Genomic DNA, 22814 nt, shown 5'->3' on the forward strand with positions numbered 1-22814 from the left:
CTATATACATTAAATAAGCATAGCTTTTTACACGCCAATTATACCTCAATAAAGTGACTTTAAAAATGTATAGGAAAGGGCTTCTCTGGTGGCACAGTGGTTGAGAGTCCACCTGCCGATGCAGGGGACACGGGTTCGTGCCCCGGTCCGGGAAGATCCCACGTGCCGCGGAGCAGCTGGGCCTGTGGGTCACGGCCACTGGTCCTGTGCGTCCGGAGCCTGTGCTCTGCAACGGGAGAGGCCGCAGCAGTGAGGGGCCCACGTACCGAAAAAAAAAGAAAAAAAAAAAATTTGAGGGGCAACAATCTCCAGTTTTATATAATTAAGCGAAAGCTTGAGTTATTTAATTAAATTAAAAATTTTTTTTTCTTTTTTCAGCCATGCTGTGTGGCATGTGGGATCTTAGGTCCCCAACTAGGGATCAAACCCACACCCCTTGAATTGGAAGCACAGAGTCTTGACCACTGGACCACTAGGGAAGCCCCTTGTTTGAGTTATTTAAGTGAATGGTAACTTACGCTCATAATCATATAGAGTGACATTCAGGTTACATCGTGCAAACTGCAAAATCATTGGCAGATTATGTTGTGTAGTTTCCCCAACGATGCAGTGACAATGACCTAGCTTTATCATATTTACACAGATGAGAAAAGATGAGCTGGAGAGTTACATAAGAGGTTTCTACAATTTTGTGTTTTTCATAACAACACTGAAAATATATTGCTTGTGTTTTTTAAAATTAATCCACAAGTTCAATTAATAAGAATTAATTTTATGGGCAGAAGACTAAAATAGACATTTCTCCAAAGAAGACATAACGATGGCCAACCAGTAGGTGATAAGATGTTCTATTGCTAATTATTAGAGAAATGCAAATCAAAACCACAATGACGCATCACCTCAATGTCGGTCAGAATGGCCATTATTAAAAAGTCTACATATAACAAATGATGAAGACGGCGTGAAGAAAAAGGAACCCTCCTACGCTGTTGGTGGGAGTGTAAATTGGTGTAGCCACTATAGAAAATAGTGTGGAGGTTCCTTAAAAAGCTAAAAATAGAACTACCATATGATCCAGCAATCCCACTCCTGGGCATATAAGTGGAGAAAATTCTAACTCAAAAAGATACATGCACCCCTATGTTCACAGCAGTACTATTTACAATAGCCAAGACATGGAAGCAACCCAAATTTCCACTGACAGATGAATGGATAAAGAAGATGTGAGATATATATATATGTGTGTGTGTGTGTGTGTGTGTGTGTGTTTATATACACACACACACATATACACATAATGGAATATTACTCAGTCATAAAAAAGGAATGAAATAATGCGATTTGCAGCAACATGGATGGACCTAGAGAATATCATACTTAATGAAGTAAGTCAGACTGAGAAAGACAAATATTATATGATATCACTTACACGTGGAATCTAAAAAATAATGCAAATGAGCTAATTTACAAAACGGAAATAGACTCGCAAACACAGAAAACAAACTCTTGGTTTACCAAAGGGGAAGGGAAGGGGGAGGGATAAGTTAGGCATATGGGATTAACGGATACATACTACAATGCTATACATAAAACAGATAAGCAACAAGGAATTACTCTATAGCACAGGAAACTATATTCAATATTTCATAATAACCTATAATGGGAAAGAATCTGAAAAAAAATATGTATATAAATATATAACTGAATCACTTTGATGTACACCTGAAAATAACACAATATTATAAATCAACTATACTTCAATAAAATATTAAAAATAAAAAAGAATTTCAAAAATAAAAAAAAGAACTATGTAAAGAAAAGTTGGCCTTTGTACCTTTATCCCCCCACCCCAATTCCTCTGTCCCTCCAAAAATACACAACATGCCTAGCCTAATACTCATTATGTTTCTACACACAGGGTGCAGGTATGATTGCCCTGAATGTATATATTTTCTAGTTTTTAAATTTACTGTACCATGCTTAATTTACTGTACTATTTATTTTAAAATTTAAGACATAATAAATAACTTTCTGTAAGCAACAGAGATATATCACCTTCTTAGCAATTCTTAGCAGCTCCTCATGCTGATGTATGATTTCTTTAACTAGCACTATAACGTTGGTCTCTTAGGAAGGTTACTATTCATACTTTTACAAAACAACACTGAAAAGAATATCTTGTGTATTTATCTGGTGTGACTGTGGTACAATTTTTGAAAAATTTTAATGGAACTCTTTATCCCAAGTATGCAAATTCAAAACTGGTATTCTCCCCTAATGCTCCTCCACTAATGCCTTGTCACTATGCACTGCCGCTAATGGTGCATACAAATACCAATTTCCTATTTCCAATATTGCATATTACCTTTCTTTGTTGACTTTTTTCAAACCGATGGATTAAAATGTTATCCCTTCCGGGGAGAGGTAAAATTGTCACTATATGCAGATGACATGATGCTATATATAGAAAACCCTAAGGACTCCATGCAAAAACTACTAGATCTAATAAACGAACCCAGGAAAGTAGCAGGATACAAGATTAACACTCAGAAATCGGTTGCATTCCTTCACACTAACAATGAAATACCAGAAAGGGAGTGTAAAAAAACAATACCTTTTAAAACAGTGCCAAAAAAAAATACCTATGCATAAACCTGACCAAGGAGGTGAAAGACTTATTTGCTGAGAACTATAAAACATTAATAAAGGAAATAAAAGAGGATTCAAAGAAATGGAAAGATATCCCATGCTCTTGGATTGGAAGAATTAATATTGTTAAAATGGCAATACCACCCAAAGCAATCTACAGATTTAATATGATCCCTATCAAATTACCCATGACATTTGTCACAGAACTAGATCAAATAATACATAAATTTATATGGAACCATAAAAGACCCAGAATTCCTAGAGCAATACTGAGGGAAAAAAAAAAAAAAAAGAAAAACAAAGTCTGGCACAACTCTCCCAGACTTCAGACAATATTACAAATCTACAGTAATCAAAAAAGTTTGGTATTGGTATAAAAACAGGCATATGGACCAATGGAACAGAATAGAGAGCCCAGAAATAAACCCACACACCTACGGTCAATTAATCTTCGATAAAGGAGGCAAGAATATAAAAAGGGAAAAAGTCTCTTCAGCAAGTCGTGCTGGGAAAGTTGGACAGCCACATGTAAATCAGTGAGGTTAGAACACACTCTCACACCATGCACAAAAATAAACTCAAAATGGCTTAAAGACTTAAACATAAGACACGACACCATAAAACTCCTAGAAGAGAGCATAGGCAAAACATTCTCAGATTTAAATCATACAAATGTTTTCTTAGATCAGTTTCCCAAGGCAATAGAAATAAAAACAAAAATAAACAAATGGGACCTACTCAAACTTACAAGCTTTTGCACAGCAAAGGAAACCATAAAAAAAGAAACAAAACAAACAAACAGAAAAACAAAACAAAACGAAAAGACAACCTACAGACTGGGAGAAAATATTTGCAAGTGATGCGACAGACAAGGGCTTAATCTCCAAAATATACAAACAGCTCATCCAACTCAGCAACAACAAAATAACCCACTTGAAAAATGGGCAGAAGACCTTAACAGACATTTCTCCAAAGAAGACGTACAGATGGCCGGTGGGCCCATGAAAAGATGCTCAACATCACTAATTATCAGAGAAACGCAAATCAAAACTACAATGAGGTAGCACCTCACACCAGTCAGAATGGCCATGATTAGAAGGTCTACAAATAACAGATGCTGGAGAGGGTGTGGAGAAAAGGGAACCCCCCTACACTGTTGGTGGGCATGTAAGTTGGTACTTACATTGGAAAACAATATGGAGGTTCCTCAGAAAACTAAAAATAGAATAACCGTATGATCCAGCAATCCCACTCCTAGGAATATACCTGGCCAAATGTGTAATTCAAAAAGATACGTGCACCCCCATGTTTATAGCAGCACTGTTTACAATAGCCAAAAGATGGCAACAACCTAAATGTCCATCAACAGATGAATGGATAAAGAAGATGTGATACATATATACAATGGACTATTAGCCATAAAAAGGAACGAAATAATACCATCTGCAGCAACATGGATGCAACCAGAGATTATCACACTAAGTGAAGTAAGTCAGACAGAGAAAGACAAATACCGTATGATATCACTTACACGTGGAATCTATAATATGACACAAACGAACCTATCTACAAAACAGAAACAGACTCATGGCTATAGAGAACAGACTTGTAGTTGCCAAGGGGGAGGAGCAGGGGAGGGAGAGGGATGGAGTGGGAGTTTGGGGTTGGTAGATGCAAACTATTACATGTGGAATGGATCAACAACAAGGTCCTACTGTAGAGCACAGGGAACTATACTCAATACCCTGTGATAAACCTTAATGGGATACAAAAAAAGAGTGTGTATCTGTGTAGAACTGAGTCACTCTGCTGTGCATCAGAGATTGGCACACGTTGTAAATCAACTATACTTTAATAAAAAAAAGTTCATCTCTTTTTAATTCTAATGTGTGTTTTTTTTAAGTTTAAGCATTTCTTCAATAACCATTCTATATGCAATTCATGATTCTGAAAATGGTTTGTAATATCCCTCGGTTCTTTTTCCCACTGGCTTTGCCTTTTTCCTAGGGATCTTAACATCTTCTGTATAATTATGTGGGTCAGAATAAAATTCAGAATGTTATAGTGGTAATTATCATGTCTTCCATGTCACTTTATGGTTATGCGATTGTAAGGGGTAGGGAAAGTGATGAACTTTAAAATATTTATACTCTACCTGAAATACGAGAATTTGAATTTACAGAATAATTGGTGAAAATTTCAAAGACTCGTATCAAAATACAGTTCCCAAAATCTCAGATGGAGACACACAGTTATCATGAGAAGGACTGCCTAGTGTCCTGTCTAACCAATGGATAATCATCCATTCATAATGCAGTAATACACGTTTGTAAACTAATGAAAAAGAAGTAGCCAAACTGTTTTCAGATCTTTTGTAGTCAGCCACCTTTTCCCACTCTCTAAACTAACAGTGGTGGTATTATAAGAAATAGGTATTGTTGAGGATAAATTTTAAGATATGGAAGAAATGAAATTCATACGTGAGTCTCAAATGCATGCTTACATTAGTGACAGCTAACCTCTGCATGACATAGTTTGCAAAATGCTTTAACACTTCTTCCACTTGCATTAATCTAAAAAAAATCTGAGTTGCTGTCACCCTGTAATATTAATCAAGAGAAAATATTTTCTATGTCAAGAAAATTTTTTTAATGTCATCTGGCATTTCTGGGGTCCCTCGCTTAGTTTATCAGCTATTGAGAAGCAACTACTACATATATTTTTCATGGAAAAGCAAGAAAATATATTTTGCTGTGATGACAGAAGTCACTGCCCCATAACTGTTATTTTCTGGGCATAGCATAGGTTCATAGTCCCAGACACCCATCTGAACACAGCATAGAGGCATGCAGCCATCCACGGTCGTCTGAGACCTACAGCAGCACCCAACATAGCTCAGGGTCTGCTTTTATTAATCCAAATTGAATTGACTGAAACAGGAAAACAAATCCAAAAGCCTTTCCATTTTTTCCAACTCATTTAAACTGAATAACAGGAAACTCCAAGCCAACAAATTTGGAACAGTGATTTAATGCACCCAGATAGGCTCCATGCTTTGACATACATCTTCACGCAGGAAAGTAATAAAACAAGTCAACCTGGAGTTACGGGCGTTGACTTTTAATCATTTGGCTTGTTCTGAATGTGTTGCAGAACTTCCCTGAATAAACACTTTGAGTGGAATCAGTCATTTCCTCAAAAATATTCCCCACCATCACCAGTCACAAACCAGACTAAATGTGCTCTTCGCTTACAAACCACAGAACCTACATCCGTATGCTACCTACCGCATGCCAACTGTTTCCCAATGCAGCATTACAACTCACGAGCAATGCTTTGCTGCTTCCCATGGTGCCTAGGACAGTTGGAGTGGGCTAGAACTGACCAGGGCCAACTGGACAGTTTGACTTTGGCCCAGGTCACTTATTGATGTCTGTTTTCCATCTGTCCCAGAAAGGAGTTATTTCTGCCTTGCTGCAAACATGTGAAAATGCACGGTGAGAATTCTTTTGATGGTGTGGAATGGAAACTCCGTCAGTGTAGCACGTGCACACGCGCGCACACACACACTTACACAGAGGTATTTAAATGTACTAAGAAATTTCATGGGGATCCAGCAAAACCTGAACCCCAGTACTTAGGAAACTCAGGCACCTTATGAAATGCGCACTCGCCATCTGTCTCCATCATTCACACCTCAGCTTTCCGAGAGACCTGCTCTATTTCTTCCAGATTGGAAACTTTCACACAGTCTAAGAGGACCCAGCAAGACCCTACTTACTCAGTCTCACCATGGTCCAACCTTCAAGTCACATGCCAAGTCTTAGAGACTTGTTTTTCAGTATGACAGGAAAATTATGACAATTCCGAAAGACTTGCCCCAGAACATGCCATTATGGTTTTATGGCAAGAATATGAATACAAAACAACATTTATTCCAGGGAAAAAGATGTCAGTCTCTTTATCCCATAAGGCACTTAATTGAGCCGTAATGGGTGTAAAGAATTCCTCTCCTTTTTTTTTAAAAAAATCTTTATTTATCTATTTGGCTGCGCTGGGTCTTAGTTGCAGCATGCGGGATGGTCGTTGCCGCACATGGGATCTTCTAGTTGCGGCCGGTGGGATCTAGTTCCCTGACCAGAGATCCAACCAGGGCCCCCTGCATTCGGAGTGTGGAATCTTAACCACTGGACATCCAGGGAAGTCCCCATAATTCCTCTTCTTGATTTGAACAGGGAAGAAGGACTTGTTTGAGGGAGTGGGGGACTGATTATTTTATTCTCCAGGTACCCAGCACATTTACATTTCCGTATCGCGAGATATACAGTTGCAAGATGCTAGCAAACTGAGGTTGGCTCTCTCCCCGTGAAGGAGGCATCTCTTACATTTCAAGTAGTGAGCTGGTTTCTTCCTTTTCTGTATTCAAGTTAACACACTTATTCTCAGTATTAGTCACCTATTTTGCTCGCACAAACCTTGCTTCCTCAATGACACTTCTAGAATAGATTATTTTCTTACGATTTAGCTACTTTGACTTGAACTGTGAATATTATGACTTATTTTCCTTGCTCTCAAAGTAACCAATTTGTATATAAAGATGTTTTTAGAAATTAAAACTAACCAATCCTCAAGAGTGCCTCAACATTCTACCCCCCAGAGAGAGGCACAGAATATATTGGAGGTGCATATCTGTACATATTGGATCTTCTTACACATTTACCTAACAATATACAGTATTATTTACATCTTTTCACAGCATCTTTCATGTCCTAGTATTACCCTTAAGTGCTAGATGCTATTCCACTGGATGAATGTAAGACAAGTTACTTAATAATTTTCTATTGTGAACAACTATGGGTTCACTTTTTGCTTTATAAAAATAAATACCTGGATTTGTGTATCTGTATGTTTAAATTTATGCATATTTTCTAGATCTTCGTGTACTTTCCCAAATATCTTCATAAACTAGCTCATTTGAAGTAAATCACATTATCAAGGAGTATATACACTTTAAAAATGAACATACAGTGAACATATATAACGTAAGTTTGAGTGTATTCATAAATTCATAATACCACCAAATTGTATAAAGGTTTCCATTTTCAGCCCTGTCCCCCCTTTTTTATTGGAGTAGAGTTGCTTTACAATGTTGTGTTAGTTTCTGCTCTACAGCAAAGTGAACAAGCTATACGTATACATACATCCCCTCCATTTTGGATTTCCTTCCCATTTAGGTCACCACAGAGCATTGAGTAGAGTTCCTTGTGCTATACAGTAGGTTCTTATTATCTATTTTATACATAGCCCTTTTTAAAAAAAAAACAAACATGATATTACTACTTTGTTAAATCTTTGCCAAAATAATAGGAAAAAAAGTAAAATCTTGCAAAATTATTTTTTGGCAGGAGGGATAGCAGTGAGGTTTGATTATTTTATATGTTTACTGGCTATTTTTTGTCTTATTCGGGAAATTGCCTGTTCACGTCTTTATTCATTTTTGTTTTGTTGGTTGTGAAGGCTATTTTGAGGGGCCAGTAAGATATCAGTTTTTGTTTTTTTTGTTTTTTCCGGTACGCGGGCCTCTCACTGCTGTGGCCTCTCCCGTTGCGGAGCACAGGCTCCGGACGCGCAGGCTCAGCGGCCATGGCTCACGGGCCCAGCCACTCCGCGGCATGTGGGATTTTCCCGGACCGGGGCACAAACCCCGCGTCCCCTGCAGCGGCAGGCGGACTCGCAACCACTGCGCCACCAGGGAAGCCGTGACTAGCACTTTTATGAGATGGTTTAAACCTTTTGGTGATACCAGAACACTTCTCTTAATCTGACTGTGCTTGGAAAGGCTTCTATTCTTTTGCCGCCTCGCCTGAGGCTGAGATTAGCTCTCTCTCAGATTAAGAAAGGAGGAAGCACTTTTGATTTAACTAAGGAATCTTATTAAAATGAATGTCTTTTTCAGATGTCTGTTTTTGTGCAGTAGGGAGGGAATCCCATTGTTTTAACTTTTGTCATCAGTGACCATTCTCATCAATGGGTTTACTAATGTTATCATAGGCTGATCCTTAGATTTCTGGCATGTAACACTGTCCTGATATGCTCTTTATTGTTAAGTACAGATAGGTTCCTCCCCTCCTGTATTCATTCATTCATTCAACCTGTATTTGACCGTTTCAAATTAATGTATGTACTACAATGTAATGAATGGAATGGAACGGAATGCGGTTCCAGAGTGTGCAAGGATTACACAGAGTAATACAATGGGTTGGTGTGTGACTACCTTAGTCACGGCACCCAGGGCACCATCTCTCTGAAAAGGTGACAATTTCAGCAGATGAGTGATGAGGAAGATGCAACTTTGACCTAATATGAGCTCTCTGAGTGGGGAATGGGTTTGGCCTCTTCAGTGCACAAAAGGAATGCCAGTTTGGCGGTGGATTAATGACTGGTATTGAATTTGCTGTAAAACTAATGAATCTTTGGAAGGCCCCTTCTTCTCTTCTAAGGCCCTGCGCCTAAATTCAGATTTTTTAGTTTTATATTCTTTTGAAAAATAATTTAAGCTTTACGTCTCACGACATCTTTACCTGTGTCTGCTAATGACGGAAGGATAATGATAAAAGATGTGGTCTGATCAACTTCTGGCCAAGTTACGCTAAGAAATATAGACTTTCCTTTAGGGATAATGGAAGCTTTATAAACAAGGGAGTTGCTTGATACATAATCTATGTACATATATATGTTATATATTATACTATATGTATTAGACTTTGTTTTTAGAGGAGTTTTAGGTTCACAGCAAAATGGAGCGGAAGGCACAGAGAGTTCCCATATGCCCCCTGTCCCCCACATATGCACAGCCTCCCCCATTGTCCACACCCCCCTCCAGAGGGTACATCTGCTACAGTCGACGAACCCGTACTGACACACCATCGTCACCCGAATCCACAGTTTACATTAGGGTTCACCCTTAGTGGTGTACAGTCCACAGGTTTGGACGAATGCACAACGGCATGTGTCCACCGTGAGAGCGTCATACAGAGTCACCTCCCTGCCCTGAAGTGCCTCTGTGCTCCGCCTGTTCACCCCCGCCCTCCCCAATTCATAGTTTCAAAACATCATTCTGCTTCTCGGGCAGATAATGTACTAGACAAAGGGAACAGTGGAAGAAAGGAAACGAGTTTCTACGAGGCACCATTTCGTTTGCCTCTTTGCGTTAATAGGTTCAAAGTGAAACTAATCTAACTTTGGTCAGATGTGGCACCTGTAATATCTTTCAAAAGGCCTTTGCTCCAAAGCAACTCTGTGTCTATGTAAAACCTTTGGCATTATGGTATTCAAGAGAATATTTTAATCTCCTTTTTATCGTTTAGCTATCAGCAGACCAGAACAAGCCAGACAGTGGTTACTGCTCAAGTAACTTCTCAGCAGGCGGAAGAATCAAACTACAGATAGGCCACGGTCACCAAAGAAAGGAGACCATCTTCTACAGCTGGGTTCTTCTGGCCATGAAGGACACTGATGTTGGGGTCTCACACAGCCCTTGCTTCTCTAGATGTGGCTCTTCTGTGTGTTCTCATGACACCTATGTATGCTTCCTGTACCACAATAACATGCTTATACACACACACACAGAGTCAACTCGCATTCTTCGTGGTAGTAGTATTCCATACGTCACCACAAATACTGAATTCGCAAATACTGAACCATCGCTCCTAGAGGAAATACAGGGTTACGTGCCTATAAGCATCTGGTCACATTTTCATCCACTGCCCGTATATAACTTTGTTTTATGTGTGTTCTACGTGTGCTTCTGTTTAAAGACACCTTATTGGATATATATTGCAGATACACTAACGTTGAACGCACGTCCATCCGCACTATGTCAACCCTGAATGAAGCTTTTCCAACACCTATTTTCTCTCTAAGACACGTCACAAACTTCTTACGCTGAGGAACCCTACCTCAGTACTTCATCACCACACCCAACGTCATTTTAGGCAGCAAACTCATCAACCAAAAGGGCAAACAACTTTTTAGACCATGTAAAGGACACCTGTTTACAGGAGGAGAGCTGAAAAGGGCAGAGCACTGACCTCAGCCAGGGACGTGGGCGGCACTGAACTCAACACTTTTACCACTGTGCACGTCCTTGGATAACTGCGAACATGCTGCAAGTACTGATTTGGGTTGCAAATAATTTAAGTAAGACAGCCTGCAAATACGGGACCTACAAAAAATGAGACTCAACTGTGTATCTCTCCTGCAACAGACTGCGAGCTTTCGGAGGGCAGGATGCAGACGCGACCCATCCTTGTTCCAATGAAAACAGCATCGTGTCTAACCCTGGCTAATCCATAGACTGTTGTTTTCAAACTTTAAAAAATTATAGCATTCTTTTTTTTTTTTTTTAACCTGAAACCCCAGTAAAACAGGTAAACTTGATAAAAGTGGGCTTTCTCTGCTTGACTACTGGCCTTCTCCTTGCCCTTTTGGGAGGGTAACATGAATTGAACAAGCCGTTATCACGAGCAGGCACCAACACTCTAGAAATCATGCTTTTCAGATTCTACAATCTTAGTTCAGTGCGTTTTTCCTTACCCAAAGCCGACTCACTCCTCAAGTGCAATTCCAGTGAAAGACCATGATTCTTCCTCTCCCAGAAAACGAGAGATGAAACACCACGTATGATTCCTAGCTACGTGTCATTCCTGAGCTGTCTGCAGTGTGAAAATGTCTAATATACAACAGCTGACACCCCCGGAATGAACACTTCACCACAAACTGTAAGCTGTCCAGTCGGGATTTGAAATGTCCCTTTTCCCATCGGGAATTAATTAATTAATTCCAGCCTCCTGGAAGTAATTAATCTCTGCTCTGTGTGGAGTCCTGTTACAGAGATGTGAGCCCCCGAGATCAGTTAAGACGCATGATTTAAAGGGAACTGCACGAAAACCTGCTACTGACATAACCATCTATGTAGGAGGACTTCTGGGGCTCTTTCAACGCATTTCTGTCTTATAACTCAGCCCTGTGTGAAGTTCTAGGAGGACGGTGCTTAAACACTTGAGGTTTGATCATGTAAAATGGAGCAAAATTAGACCTTAATCTATGTCAACACCAACACGATAAAGTTTTCAGCAGACTTCGTCCCTGGTTCTGGCAGAGGATCGGGGTGACGTAGCCGACGATTCATACGTCTGCCAGCCCTGCTTTTCTTTGCCTACGACAGCTGTGTTAGGAAGTGTTCCCACAGATCCGACGGCTCCAGGAGCTGTCTGTGGGCACGTGGCCCCTTTCACAAGCCCAACGTTCTGGAAGATACACTGACATAAAAACGAGACTCCAGGATACACAACGGCCAAACTGTTCCCTCGTCCCATTACCTGGAAACCCACATGAGGAAGCATCTAGAGTTTCCTGGCGTGAAATTCTAGGAATCAGTGTGTGTTAGTGATATGTCCCCAAGATGACTGTTCAGAGTGAGGGAGGACCAAGCACACTGATGGGGGAAGGATGGGAGGGTTAGAAGATCCAGGCCATGAGGAGAGGCAGGGCTATGCTCCAAACCATTACTGTTGGCTCTGATCACAGCCCTCAGTGTGAGCAGGGAACCCGGCTGGCATCTGAGACCTAGGACTAGAGCCAGTTTCATGGGCCACTGCAGACCCTCAGGCACCCGTAACAAGACCAGTTCCAAATCCCAACTACAGTAGCACAGGGCTGTGAAAATGCCCCTGGGCACAGACAGGATCCAGGCATCAAGGTCAGGCTGACCTCCCTGCTAAGACTGAGCTGTAGAGTAGGTCAGAGGACGCATACGTCTACTGCATGTGTGGTTCACTCTTTCCCCGGGCGTGTGTTTTTCTCCTTTATTCCCCATCCAGGGGAAATAAACTGACTTTCTGGAAGAGCACCTAGATAGTTCCTATCCAGACTCAGAATAGACGCTGTTTGATCTAGAAGGATTCTAACACTCACACGATAACCAAAGACTGCTATATTTTTGGCGTTGTTGTAGTGCACTTGGACGAAGATACAGTCTTACCAAGAATAAACACTGATGAGATGTTTGCCCACTCTGTATGCAACATCATTTCAGCCTCGGTTGGCAATAAAATTTTCACGGAGCAAAAAATCATTACATACACTAAAACTGTCAGTCCAGAACCAGGACAATCAGGACCTTTCGTCCTCTTCATTCACTCTCTAGTCTTAAGCAATTCATGGTAGCAGAAGACTGTGTAAGACATTTACCGTATCAATTTTTTTCTCTTTCAAATTCAACTAAGCTTACCATTTAAAATGGCTAAAAAGAACAAAAGTAGAACTATAAACTTTGTTTTTAAGAATTTTAGTTTTTACAATTCAAGTTTGTTTTCATTTCTAAATGAGACCTAAAAATCCTTTCATTGAAGAACCCTAAATTGTCCAACATTTAAATAGATGGCTAAGTCTCTAGCACTGCAGATTATTTTTAAAAAATGCTCTATCTTGAAAACAATAGGTTAACTGCAATGTTTTTTTTATTTCTTGCTGTATTTTGTATTTTGTCAATCTCAAAGGTTAGACCATGGCTCATTTTGCCAGAAAAGCATGTTGTGCTAATAAATCTCTAGATAAATCTGTCTTTGTTCTTGTCAGGAAGCAAAAAGAGCTATCACACATACTTAAGTGTTCTAAAATGTGTTTCAGGAGGTCAAATTCATTCTGAGCTGTGATTTTTCTTCGATGATACAAATTTTCCTTTGCTATTTTAACAGGATAGCAGTTAGTAATAGGAAATGGTAGAGAGTGGGGTTTTTTTCAATTTTTAAAGGATTTGGTTAACTGACTTTGATTAAAATAATTCAATCAAGTGATAAACACACATGAATTAAATCTACACAGAAGAAAAGCCAATGAAAACTGCAAAGCTTAAGACAAAGAAATTAAAATCTAATAAAACATTTTAAACTGTTTCTCCTGTATTAAGTAGGTTGGAAGAGAAAACATGATGTGATGGGAAGAAACTCAGCTGGAAATGGAGCTGGAAAACTGAGACCTCAGTCCCCAGGGTAACGTCACTGAGTTCGGCCACCTCAGAGCTTCACTGCCTACATCTGTGTGATTAAGGAACTGGCTTAGATGACTTGGTCTTGACACAGAAATCTTCACTTACCTCCTTCTGACCTCAGTTCAAGTGTCGCTCTCAAGAAAAATGACTCGCTGATCCCCAAGTCGACATGAGTTACTCCTTCATGTCAGGTAACAGATACGTAACTTACATTTTAAAAATCGTCTGCTTAACATGTACCAAGAGAATACACATTCCATGAGGGAGGAAATAGGAAGTTTGCTTGGAATTCTGTTTTGTTCACTATTTTTCCCCAATGTTTAACCCAATCCTTGGCACATGGTAGATAGTTAACAAATATTCACTGTAGGACTTCCCTGGTGGCACAGTGGTGAAGAATCTGCCTGCCAATGCAGGGGACATGGGAAGAGCCCACATGCCGCGGAGCAACTAAGCCCGTGTGCCACAACTACTGAGCCTGCGCTCTACAGCCCGCGAGCCACAACTACTGGGCCCTCGTTCCTAGAGCCCGTGCCCCGCAACAAGAGAAGCCACCGCAATGAGAAGCCCGTGCACCACACTGAAGAGTAGCCCCCGCTTGCCGCAACTAGAGAGAGCCCGTGTGCAGCAACAAAGACCCAACGCAGCCAAAAATAAATAAATAAAATAAATAACTTTAAAAAAATTCATTGTAAAAGGGATAAGCGAATTAATGAACACTAACTGTTCGAAACAGCCCTTCCCTTTTCACGTTGAGGAAAGAATTTATGCAACATTTTTCCAGATAATCAACCACATATTTTTTTCATCCCTTTTTGGAGAGCTACCTATGTATCCATTATTTTGAGATACCAATAACCCTCAGCATTTAGCTTCTTACATTGGGACATACATACTTTTTTATAATGAACATATTCCCATTGTGTTATTTACAATGTGAAACGCCAAAAGGGAGGAGCAAGAATTTTTTTATCTCAGAGTGTTGTGCCTTCCTTTTTCTTCCCTAGCCTTGAAACACTATTGAACTGTACCTGGTGGGAGGAGGAACACAATTTACACTCTCTCTCATTTTCCCAGTTGGTAATATCAGTGTCTATATTGACAACCCATAGGCAACCCTACCTCACAGGCATTTTGTGCCAGAATAATGACAATGGCAATGATGAGGAACCTTTTTTTTGAAAGCACCATATGTAACAGTCACTGACTAAATGTGTCTCCACCCACCCTCCATTTGTATGTTGACATCCTAACCCCTATGTGATGCTGTTAGGTCCTTCGGGAGGTGATGAGGTCATGAGGGTGTCACCCTCATGATGGGATTAGTGCCCATAAAAGACACCCCAGAGAGCCCCCTCATACCTTCTACCATGTGAGGACACAGTAAGAAGACGACCATCTATGAACCAGGAAGCACATACTCACCGGACACCGAATCTGCCGGCACCTTGATCCTGGACTTCCAGCTTCCAGAACTGTGAGAAAAGAAAAGTCTGTTGTTTATAAGCCACCCAGAGTACAGTATTCTATTGTACAGTCTGAACCGACTAAGACAATAACATGGTATTACCATTCAGAATACCGTAGCCCTTGCATATACTCTGTGGACTGACGCAACATACAATGAATAACCTCCTAAAATGTAGAATGTTATGGGGCTTAGGGACAAAATGAAAACGTTGATAGAAGATCATCCATTCCTATCTTGGTCACTAGTCAAAGTTTATTCTCAGCTGTTCTCACGGACACCATTCTGTACCTTCAAGACGAAGTGACTATATTAAAAAACCAAATTGCTAGGCAACCAAATTACAACTACCTTCCTGAAGAATAATTTAAAATGTCAAATGGTAATTCAGCCCCAGCCGAACTGGAACAATCAGTTCTCAATGGCCATTTCAGCCTTTCTAGGAACTGAAATGATTCAAGTCGCTGAAGCTTTCATTTGCTTTTTGAGATATTCATATTCGGAGGTCGGAATTTTAACCATCACTGTTAGAAGGCTTCTTTCTCTAGCTTTATACAAAGTCCTGACATTGGTTTGGAACCCTGAGAACCTGCTTTCTATTAATCTCTCTTCCTTTTGGTCCATGCTAACGCATATTGGAAGTGAGAGGATATGACAGACTAAACCGCACTTGAGGAAACATTTCATCATTGCGTTCAGTGCAAGTGACGTGGCCTGAATCTGAGAACTGAGCCTGTAGCGAGGAACGCAGGATGACAGAAGATTTGACCTTCGCCAATGCGCTGACGTCAGTTACAAACACTGGGCTTACTGATCTTTCGGCAAGGTGGTGGAGATGGAAATAGAGCTGGCTTTCAATAATCGCTGGTCTTCTGTTTTGTCTCTTTTACTATAATATTATATGTATATAGATGAGATCATATATCATCAAACATGTATGTGACTATATAAGTTATAAACAAAATACATATGTAAATAAAATTATATACCTACACGTGTGTGTGTATATATAAAAACTATATACAGGATTTTGTCTGTAATCCACTTTCACAGGCATCTTTTGGTGTCTAACATTATTCACACAAGAATACAAACACTGTCTGAATCTTGTTTCCTGTATACTTGGTTTTTGACTGTAATGTTTTGGAGCAGCAAACAAAACCGCGCTGAAATGAAATCACAGTGCGCACAGCCCCCTGGAACGCCCGGAAACTTCCCAGCAATTCACTTGCCAGGGTCTAACAGAGAAATTGCTCCATGGGATAAATATGTTTGTTGTATTGGTAACTAAAACTACTTGGGACATTTGATACAAGTCTACAAAATAATGTATTGTTTATTATGCGTATTTACTTCAGACCATAGCTAATCTGACATGACTCATCTTGTAAGGCGGCAAACAATCCAAGATACGAAAATGTTCACGAACCTGTGTTTAATTACATAATAGTACTGCTTACGTTTAAACACCTGGGAAAATGATATTTTTAAATGGAACAATGAAAATCATTTATCTTCAGGTCTCAGTTCTATAGCCGAGCCAAATGCTGCCCAGATTGCATTTGCTAAGGTCAGAGGTTGTTTTCAAATTATTCTGTCAAGGGAGGAAAATTCAGCTTATTTCATGAAACCACGGGGTTCAGAAGGAGAACTGTATGTTATCTGATAAGAACGAATGCTTTATACTCCAGTGCAGATAAGGTTTAGGATTTTTCACTGTTCCCAAGTAAACCAGGCATCAACAAACGGGAGCAATATTACAAATAATCTTATTCAATCCTTTTAATTTTAAGGATCTGAGACCCCTGGAAACTTAATGGAGTCATGACATATACACCAAATCCCCAGCAAAGGGATGTAAAGGAAACACAGAGACACTTCCCAATCACCTTAGACATGTGCTATCATTACCAGGCTTTGAAGTGTTCCCAAGCTGCAAATTTGCAAAGCTCTCCAAGCTCTGTCCTCTGCCACACTTTGCTTCGGGCAGGAATCTGAGGAACTTAAGGCACGTTGCAAATACACGTGAGTAGGCAAGCACGTAAGAGGGCATAACTCGAAGAAGATAAATGTTAGCCCCACTTGACCGTGACGGCAACGAAGGTACGGAGGCTGCCTCAACTCACGCCAGGTGTCGGAAATGGCAGACAGTCCACAGACGCCTTCACTATCTGGAACCACACCCTTCCTGGTTCCCCCGAACCTGGTGGAAGGAATTATGAGAAAGCTCTGTTGGAGCACCATGTCCAGAATTACCATGCCCCCAACAAGCTCCTTAGAACTGACATGTCAAATAACCATTTAGATGGTAGGTCAGGTCTAAGTCAAGCTGTGTGCCTATTACACATGCGTATTCAGAAATGAGGAACAGGGACCTAAATGTCCATCGGCAGATGAATGGATAAAGAAGATGTGGTACATGTATACAATGGAATACTACTCAGCCATAAAAAGGAACAAAAGTGAGTCATTTGTAGGGAGGTGGATGGACCTAGAGCCTGTCATACAGAGTGAAGTAAGCCAAAAAGAGAAAAACAAACACTGTATATTAACATATGCACGTGGAATCTAGAAAAACGGTACAGATGAACCTATCTGCAGGGCAGGAACAGAGAGGCAGACGTAGGGAATGGACATGTGGACGTGGGTGGGGTAAGGGGAGGGTGGGACAAATTGGGAGATTAAGACTGACATATATACACTACCACGTGTAAAACAGATAGCTAGGGGGAACCTGCTATAAAGCACAGGGAGCTCAGTTTGGTGCTCTGTGGTGACCTAGATGGATGGGATGGGGGAGGGGGGAGGGAGGTCCAAGAGGGAGGGGCTATATGTATCCATGTAGCTGATTCACTTCATTATACAGCAGAAACTAACACACCATTGTAAAGCAACTATACACCAGTAAAAAAAAAAAAAAAAAAAAAGACAAAAAATAAAATAAAAAGGAATGAGGAACAGGGAGCTACCCGTCCACATGTTCACACATTGGTTGTGAAATGAATATAGATGCAGGTCTCAACTTTTCTCAATTCCTTGAATAAGGGGCCCACTGCAAGCAAACTACTTAACCTCAATGAAGAAAACAAAATGAATGTAACGCATGCATCCTGGGGCGAGGTCTATCTTCAGCAGGCATTGTGGCCTGTGAAGAATAAACCCTGACTCTGTCCCTCAGGGGCTTGCATCTAAGTAGGAAGGATGGGCCTCCTGTGACCAAAGAGGCTTAAGTAACAAGCTGGAAATGACACCAACAACAGAGGGATGGGAGTCAATCTGTATGGGGCTCGGAGCAAGGGATTAGACTGCCAGTGCCGAAACCTCACCTTTCTGCAGATTAAGTTAGTCTGGGTGTGTGGAACGGACTGGCCCAGCTGACGTTCCTTTACCAAAGTAGCAACCGGAAGGCAGTACCCTGTCAGGATCCGGCAAACGTCGCCCTTGCAACTGTCTCCGTCCCCAGGACCGAATTCCATGAAGCCAAAAAAGGGAAGGAGTCCTCCGCTCAAGGGGGCCCAATGATTCTCCTCTTACTTCTAATTTCGGCCGCTGTATGTGCATCTCTCAGGGTCAGCTGGGGATGGGAAATCCCTCTGTCCTAGGAGAAGTGCCTCCCACCACACAATGCGGGGGGCGGCAGTGGGGCTGCCCTTGCTTCTGGTCCCACCAGAATAATTTCATCAGAAGACCACAGTTTGCTCATCTCTTCACGGATATCCATCCATTCATACAATGAGTATGTGCCCAAGATCAGAGCGAAAAGCTCATTTCCAACACTGGATCCTGTAACCACAATGCAGAACAACAGAGATGGGCCCCCGCCTTTTGGGACTCTGGTGTGACATAAACAGGCTTTCCTGAGTGTAAAGAGACGGGTCGTTCAGTCTTAAATAACTGCATACAGTCCAGGCCAGGCCCTTATGGTCCAGGATGCCCATCTCAGGTCTGCACCTTTGGAAACAGCTGCTCACGCGGGGACACACAGAGCTGGACCAAGACAGATCAAAGCCTTGATAACCAAACATCTCCAGTCACCACATATTTTATATTCACACTGAGAAAAGCAAGATCCTCCTGAAAAAACAAACAAAAAAAATCCACCTTCCAGAGAGACACAGCTGAGATTCAACCAATTCGAGCAAGTTCCTACACCAGAATGCATCCTGTTTCCTGGTCCTCTCTACCTCCAGGACCGAGAATCAGCCCGCAAACATTCACAGAACAGCTTTCGAGAAAAGGTGGAATTGTCAAGCGAGGACAGACTTGGAAACGCTTGTATGGCCTCAGGTGAGAGGGGGAGCATCTCGGGATAGGGGGCCTGGGATTGAAAGAGGGGCCTTACCACACGCTTATCCTGCGCGGTAAAGAATCCGTGGGCCTGGGTGTGGCATGGGGGCCGAGGAAGTGGAAGGAGCCTTGCGGCCTTGGAGAACGGAAAGGCTGCCCCAGGGAACTGACCGGGCTGGTGAACGGTCCATTCACAGGGACGAGCAGTAGCGGAGAAAGGAGACAGCAGGTTTGACCAACCTGTGTGAGTCTTGACCGTTAGACTATATTGATCTATTTCCCTTGGGTCTCCTGTGGAGGTGTGTGTATTTCTCCTGGAGAAACTGGGGCGGCATGAAAGACAACTCTAAAGAGATCAAAGCACCACCGTGGGAGGGGTGGGCCTGTGTGGTCTGCCACCTGGGGGGTTCTAGAAGCACCTGGAGGCCATGGCCTCCCATTCCTTCCACCGGCCTGCATCCCAGGCCATTCCTCTCTCCCCGACACGTCTCCTACTGATTTGTACCGAATCGGGTGCAAAAATCTGCTCCCACTTTCTAAGCTTTTGAAAGGAATCCTGGGCCGTGTCTTTCAGACCCAGGGCGAGGACATTCTGACAGCTGCTTTACGGGAAGGGCATTGTTGACCCTCGTGAAGCCTGGAGGAAAAAAGTGTCAGGTTGACAGTGATAGCCACAGAACGCAGAAAAACAAACAAACAAACATGGTGACACACTGTGCACACACAATACAATATTCACTGATGATCTCTCTTCACTGTTTATCTGACATTGTGTATTACAACAATTTCAGAGCTTTCTTTAATAAACCTTATTTTCATCTTTCTGCCCAAGGAAACACTAGTTAAGACTCAACTGACCTACGGAGAATTCCAATACAAAGAATCTCCCTCTAAGCCTGACCACATTTAGTGCAGAGACTGGAGCTAACTGAATGAAGCTATAGCTTTTCTGTAGTTGGCTAGCGCCAAAGTGAGGCGGCAACTTATCTTCCCCAAATGTATGTATGTGAACATTTGTACACACACACACAATCGACGTACTTATAAAGATTGATAATGAGACAATCTGGCTCTCTTTTGTGTGAATTAACATGTTTTAGGCTAAGTCTCCATTTATCCAAAGCTCCGCTTAAGACAGAAACAGCAAATGGATCTCTCTGCTACTCTATTTTCAATATGTTTTTCTTTTACAGAAAAAACCAGCAGCCTTGGTAGGGGAGGGAAACCAAGAATTTTGTTTTAAATTTTCTAGGAGAATATATACAGGAAGTTTTACTAGGTTCTCTTAGCTATACCAGGTCCTGCATACAGAAAAGTCAGTTAAAAACTAACCAGTATCCTGTCCCTGGAGTCCTAGGGGTGAGATCCTGTCCTGGGCATCGCCAGGACACAGACTTGCAGAGCACCTCCAAGTACCAGAACTCAGGGTTGTCAAGCTGAGGACTGTTTTCCTAGGAGGACATTTAAAATTATATCAAGTCCATGCATGCTTGGGACCTGCTCGTGGGTGGGTACGTGAGGCAGAAGCTGAAATCGGAACCACATATCTGTTATAAAACAAAAACAGAGCTTTTGAATTGCAAATTTTGAGGCAGAATCCTGGCTCATGAGAGTGTGAAACGATATTATTTGCAATCTTGGATGTAAAACTATGCGGTACAGTCTAGACCTGTTCTATTTACTTTCTTTTTTTTTCTGCTGCAAAAGTTTTTTTTTTTTCCCCCTTTCTTCTCTTCCCCTTAAAAGGAACTAACTGGGCTGGCATGTTCATCAAAGCAATTTACTGAGAATGCATTCTGACAGGCTGCATTAAGAATGTTGACTTGTGAAACAAAGGGGCTGTTTTATCATGCACATAAATTACATGCTTTAAAAAAACTGAAGGTTCAGAATTCTTTAACGATACTCTAGCCACAGCAGAATGGAGTTTTGCCTATTTTTTTGTGTCAGTGCTTCAAAAGGTTTGCTCAGGAACCCATGGCTTGCAAAACTCACACAGAAAAGACTGCATCGTGCATGACGGACTCCTCTTTGCATTGATTACAATTAAATTTAAGTCAACGTGTATTTATTCACTGTTGACCACAAGCCAAAGACGACAATGAATCCTGTTAGGGACACAAAGGTGGATCGGACAGTGTCAGAAGAGGTTTTCGGGAAAATATCTCCTCAGATGAGTAGTGCAGGGGGAACAGTGAAAAATGTGTACTACGTGATTTCAAAGAAGCACTTAATTATACTTGGTTGAGGGCTCGTAAAGCATCTTATTTTAAACCAAATTGTCATCTACATGTTTCTTGAGGGAGGGATGCAGAAGGGACAAATATGGATGGAAATTCCGTAAGCGTAAAGCAGCATGAACAAAGGTCACATCTTTTCATCTAAGGTGTGTAAAGGTGGATGGTTTGATTTGGTGTCTGAAACACAAGAGGATGAAACAGAGATAAGGCTGGAAAAAAGGGAGTAATGGCACAACTGAAAATATCAGAACACTATGGAGATTTGATAAGAAAATGCTATGATTAGAGCTACATTTAATAATGGCTAATCCAACAATAGCGTGTACATGAACTGGTAAGAGACATAACAAAAGATTCATTGCGGGACCGTCATAAAAATTTACTTTGAGAAACAAGTGAGACGCAAGAAGATGGACTGAGGACGCTGCCTGTGTATCCTGATAAACGTACAGTGAAGGAAGCGTTTAAACATTCTTCAATTATTACTGGCTTGACCAAAGTTGACAGTCAAGTAGTTTTTTCATGATTTAGGAAAACCTGAAAGTGATACAGACAACAATGAATTTGAAACTCAAACGCAAGGAAAGAAAGAAAGAGAAACACACACATATAATTGACAGCATCATCAAATACACCAAATACCAAGAAATAAGTCTAATTATGTGAAATCTTTTACATGGGAAACAACACAAAATGCTGAGAGAATTTACAGAAGACCCAAATAGAGAAACCTATCATGCTTCTAGATTGAAGCACTAGATATTTTTAAGGTACCCATTCTTCCCGGCTTGATTTATAGGTTCAATGCAATCCTCATCAAGACTTCACTCAAGTTTTGTGGCAGTTGGGAGAAAATCAAAGGGCCTACATTAGCCCAGGTTAATCTTGAAGTAGACCAAATGTCGGTGGTGTCATTTACCCAGATATCAAGACATACAAAAGAAGCTACAGAAACCAAGATAGTAGCACAAGAGACAAACGGTCTAGAATCTAGATGAGTCACTGATACAGTCAACTTATTTATGAAAAAGTGTCACATCAATTCATTAGAGGAAAGGACTGTCAATTAAATAAGTCATTTGGGTTCAACTGGATATTAATATTTTTATTAATTTATTTT

The 22814-nt window shown here is 41.0% G+C and overlaps 1 protein-coding gene across 6 annotated transcripts in view; it reads right to left on the reverse strand.

Annotated features, from left to right (window-relative positions):
- Window positions 1-22814, reverse strand: part of LOC111167216 (uncharacterized) — a 538796-nt gene that overhangs the window by 115127 nt on the left and 400855 nt on the right. For all 6 annotated transcript variants that reach the window (XR_016391420.1, XR_016391424.1, XR_016391422.1 and 3 more), the window contains one exon: window positions 15125-15174. Coding sequence is in view for 1 of the 6 variants with exons in the window: in XM_089904832.1 (XP_089760958.1) it covers window positions 15125-15174 (50 nt within the window). In the remaining 5 variants the exon portion in view is untranslated. The remainder of the gene's footprint in view (window positions 1-15124; window positions 15175-22814) is intronic.

The sequence above is a fragment of the Delphinapterus leucas genome, chromosome X, assembly GCF_059928025.1.
Source record: "Delphinapterus leucas isolate spDelLeu-1000000601 "Yukka" chromosome X, BTC_Dleu_Yukka2, whole genome shotgun sequence".
NCBI lineage: Eukaryota > Metazoa > Chordata > Mammalia > Artiodactyla > Monodontidae > Delphinapterus > Delphinapterus leucas.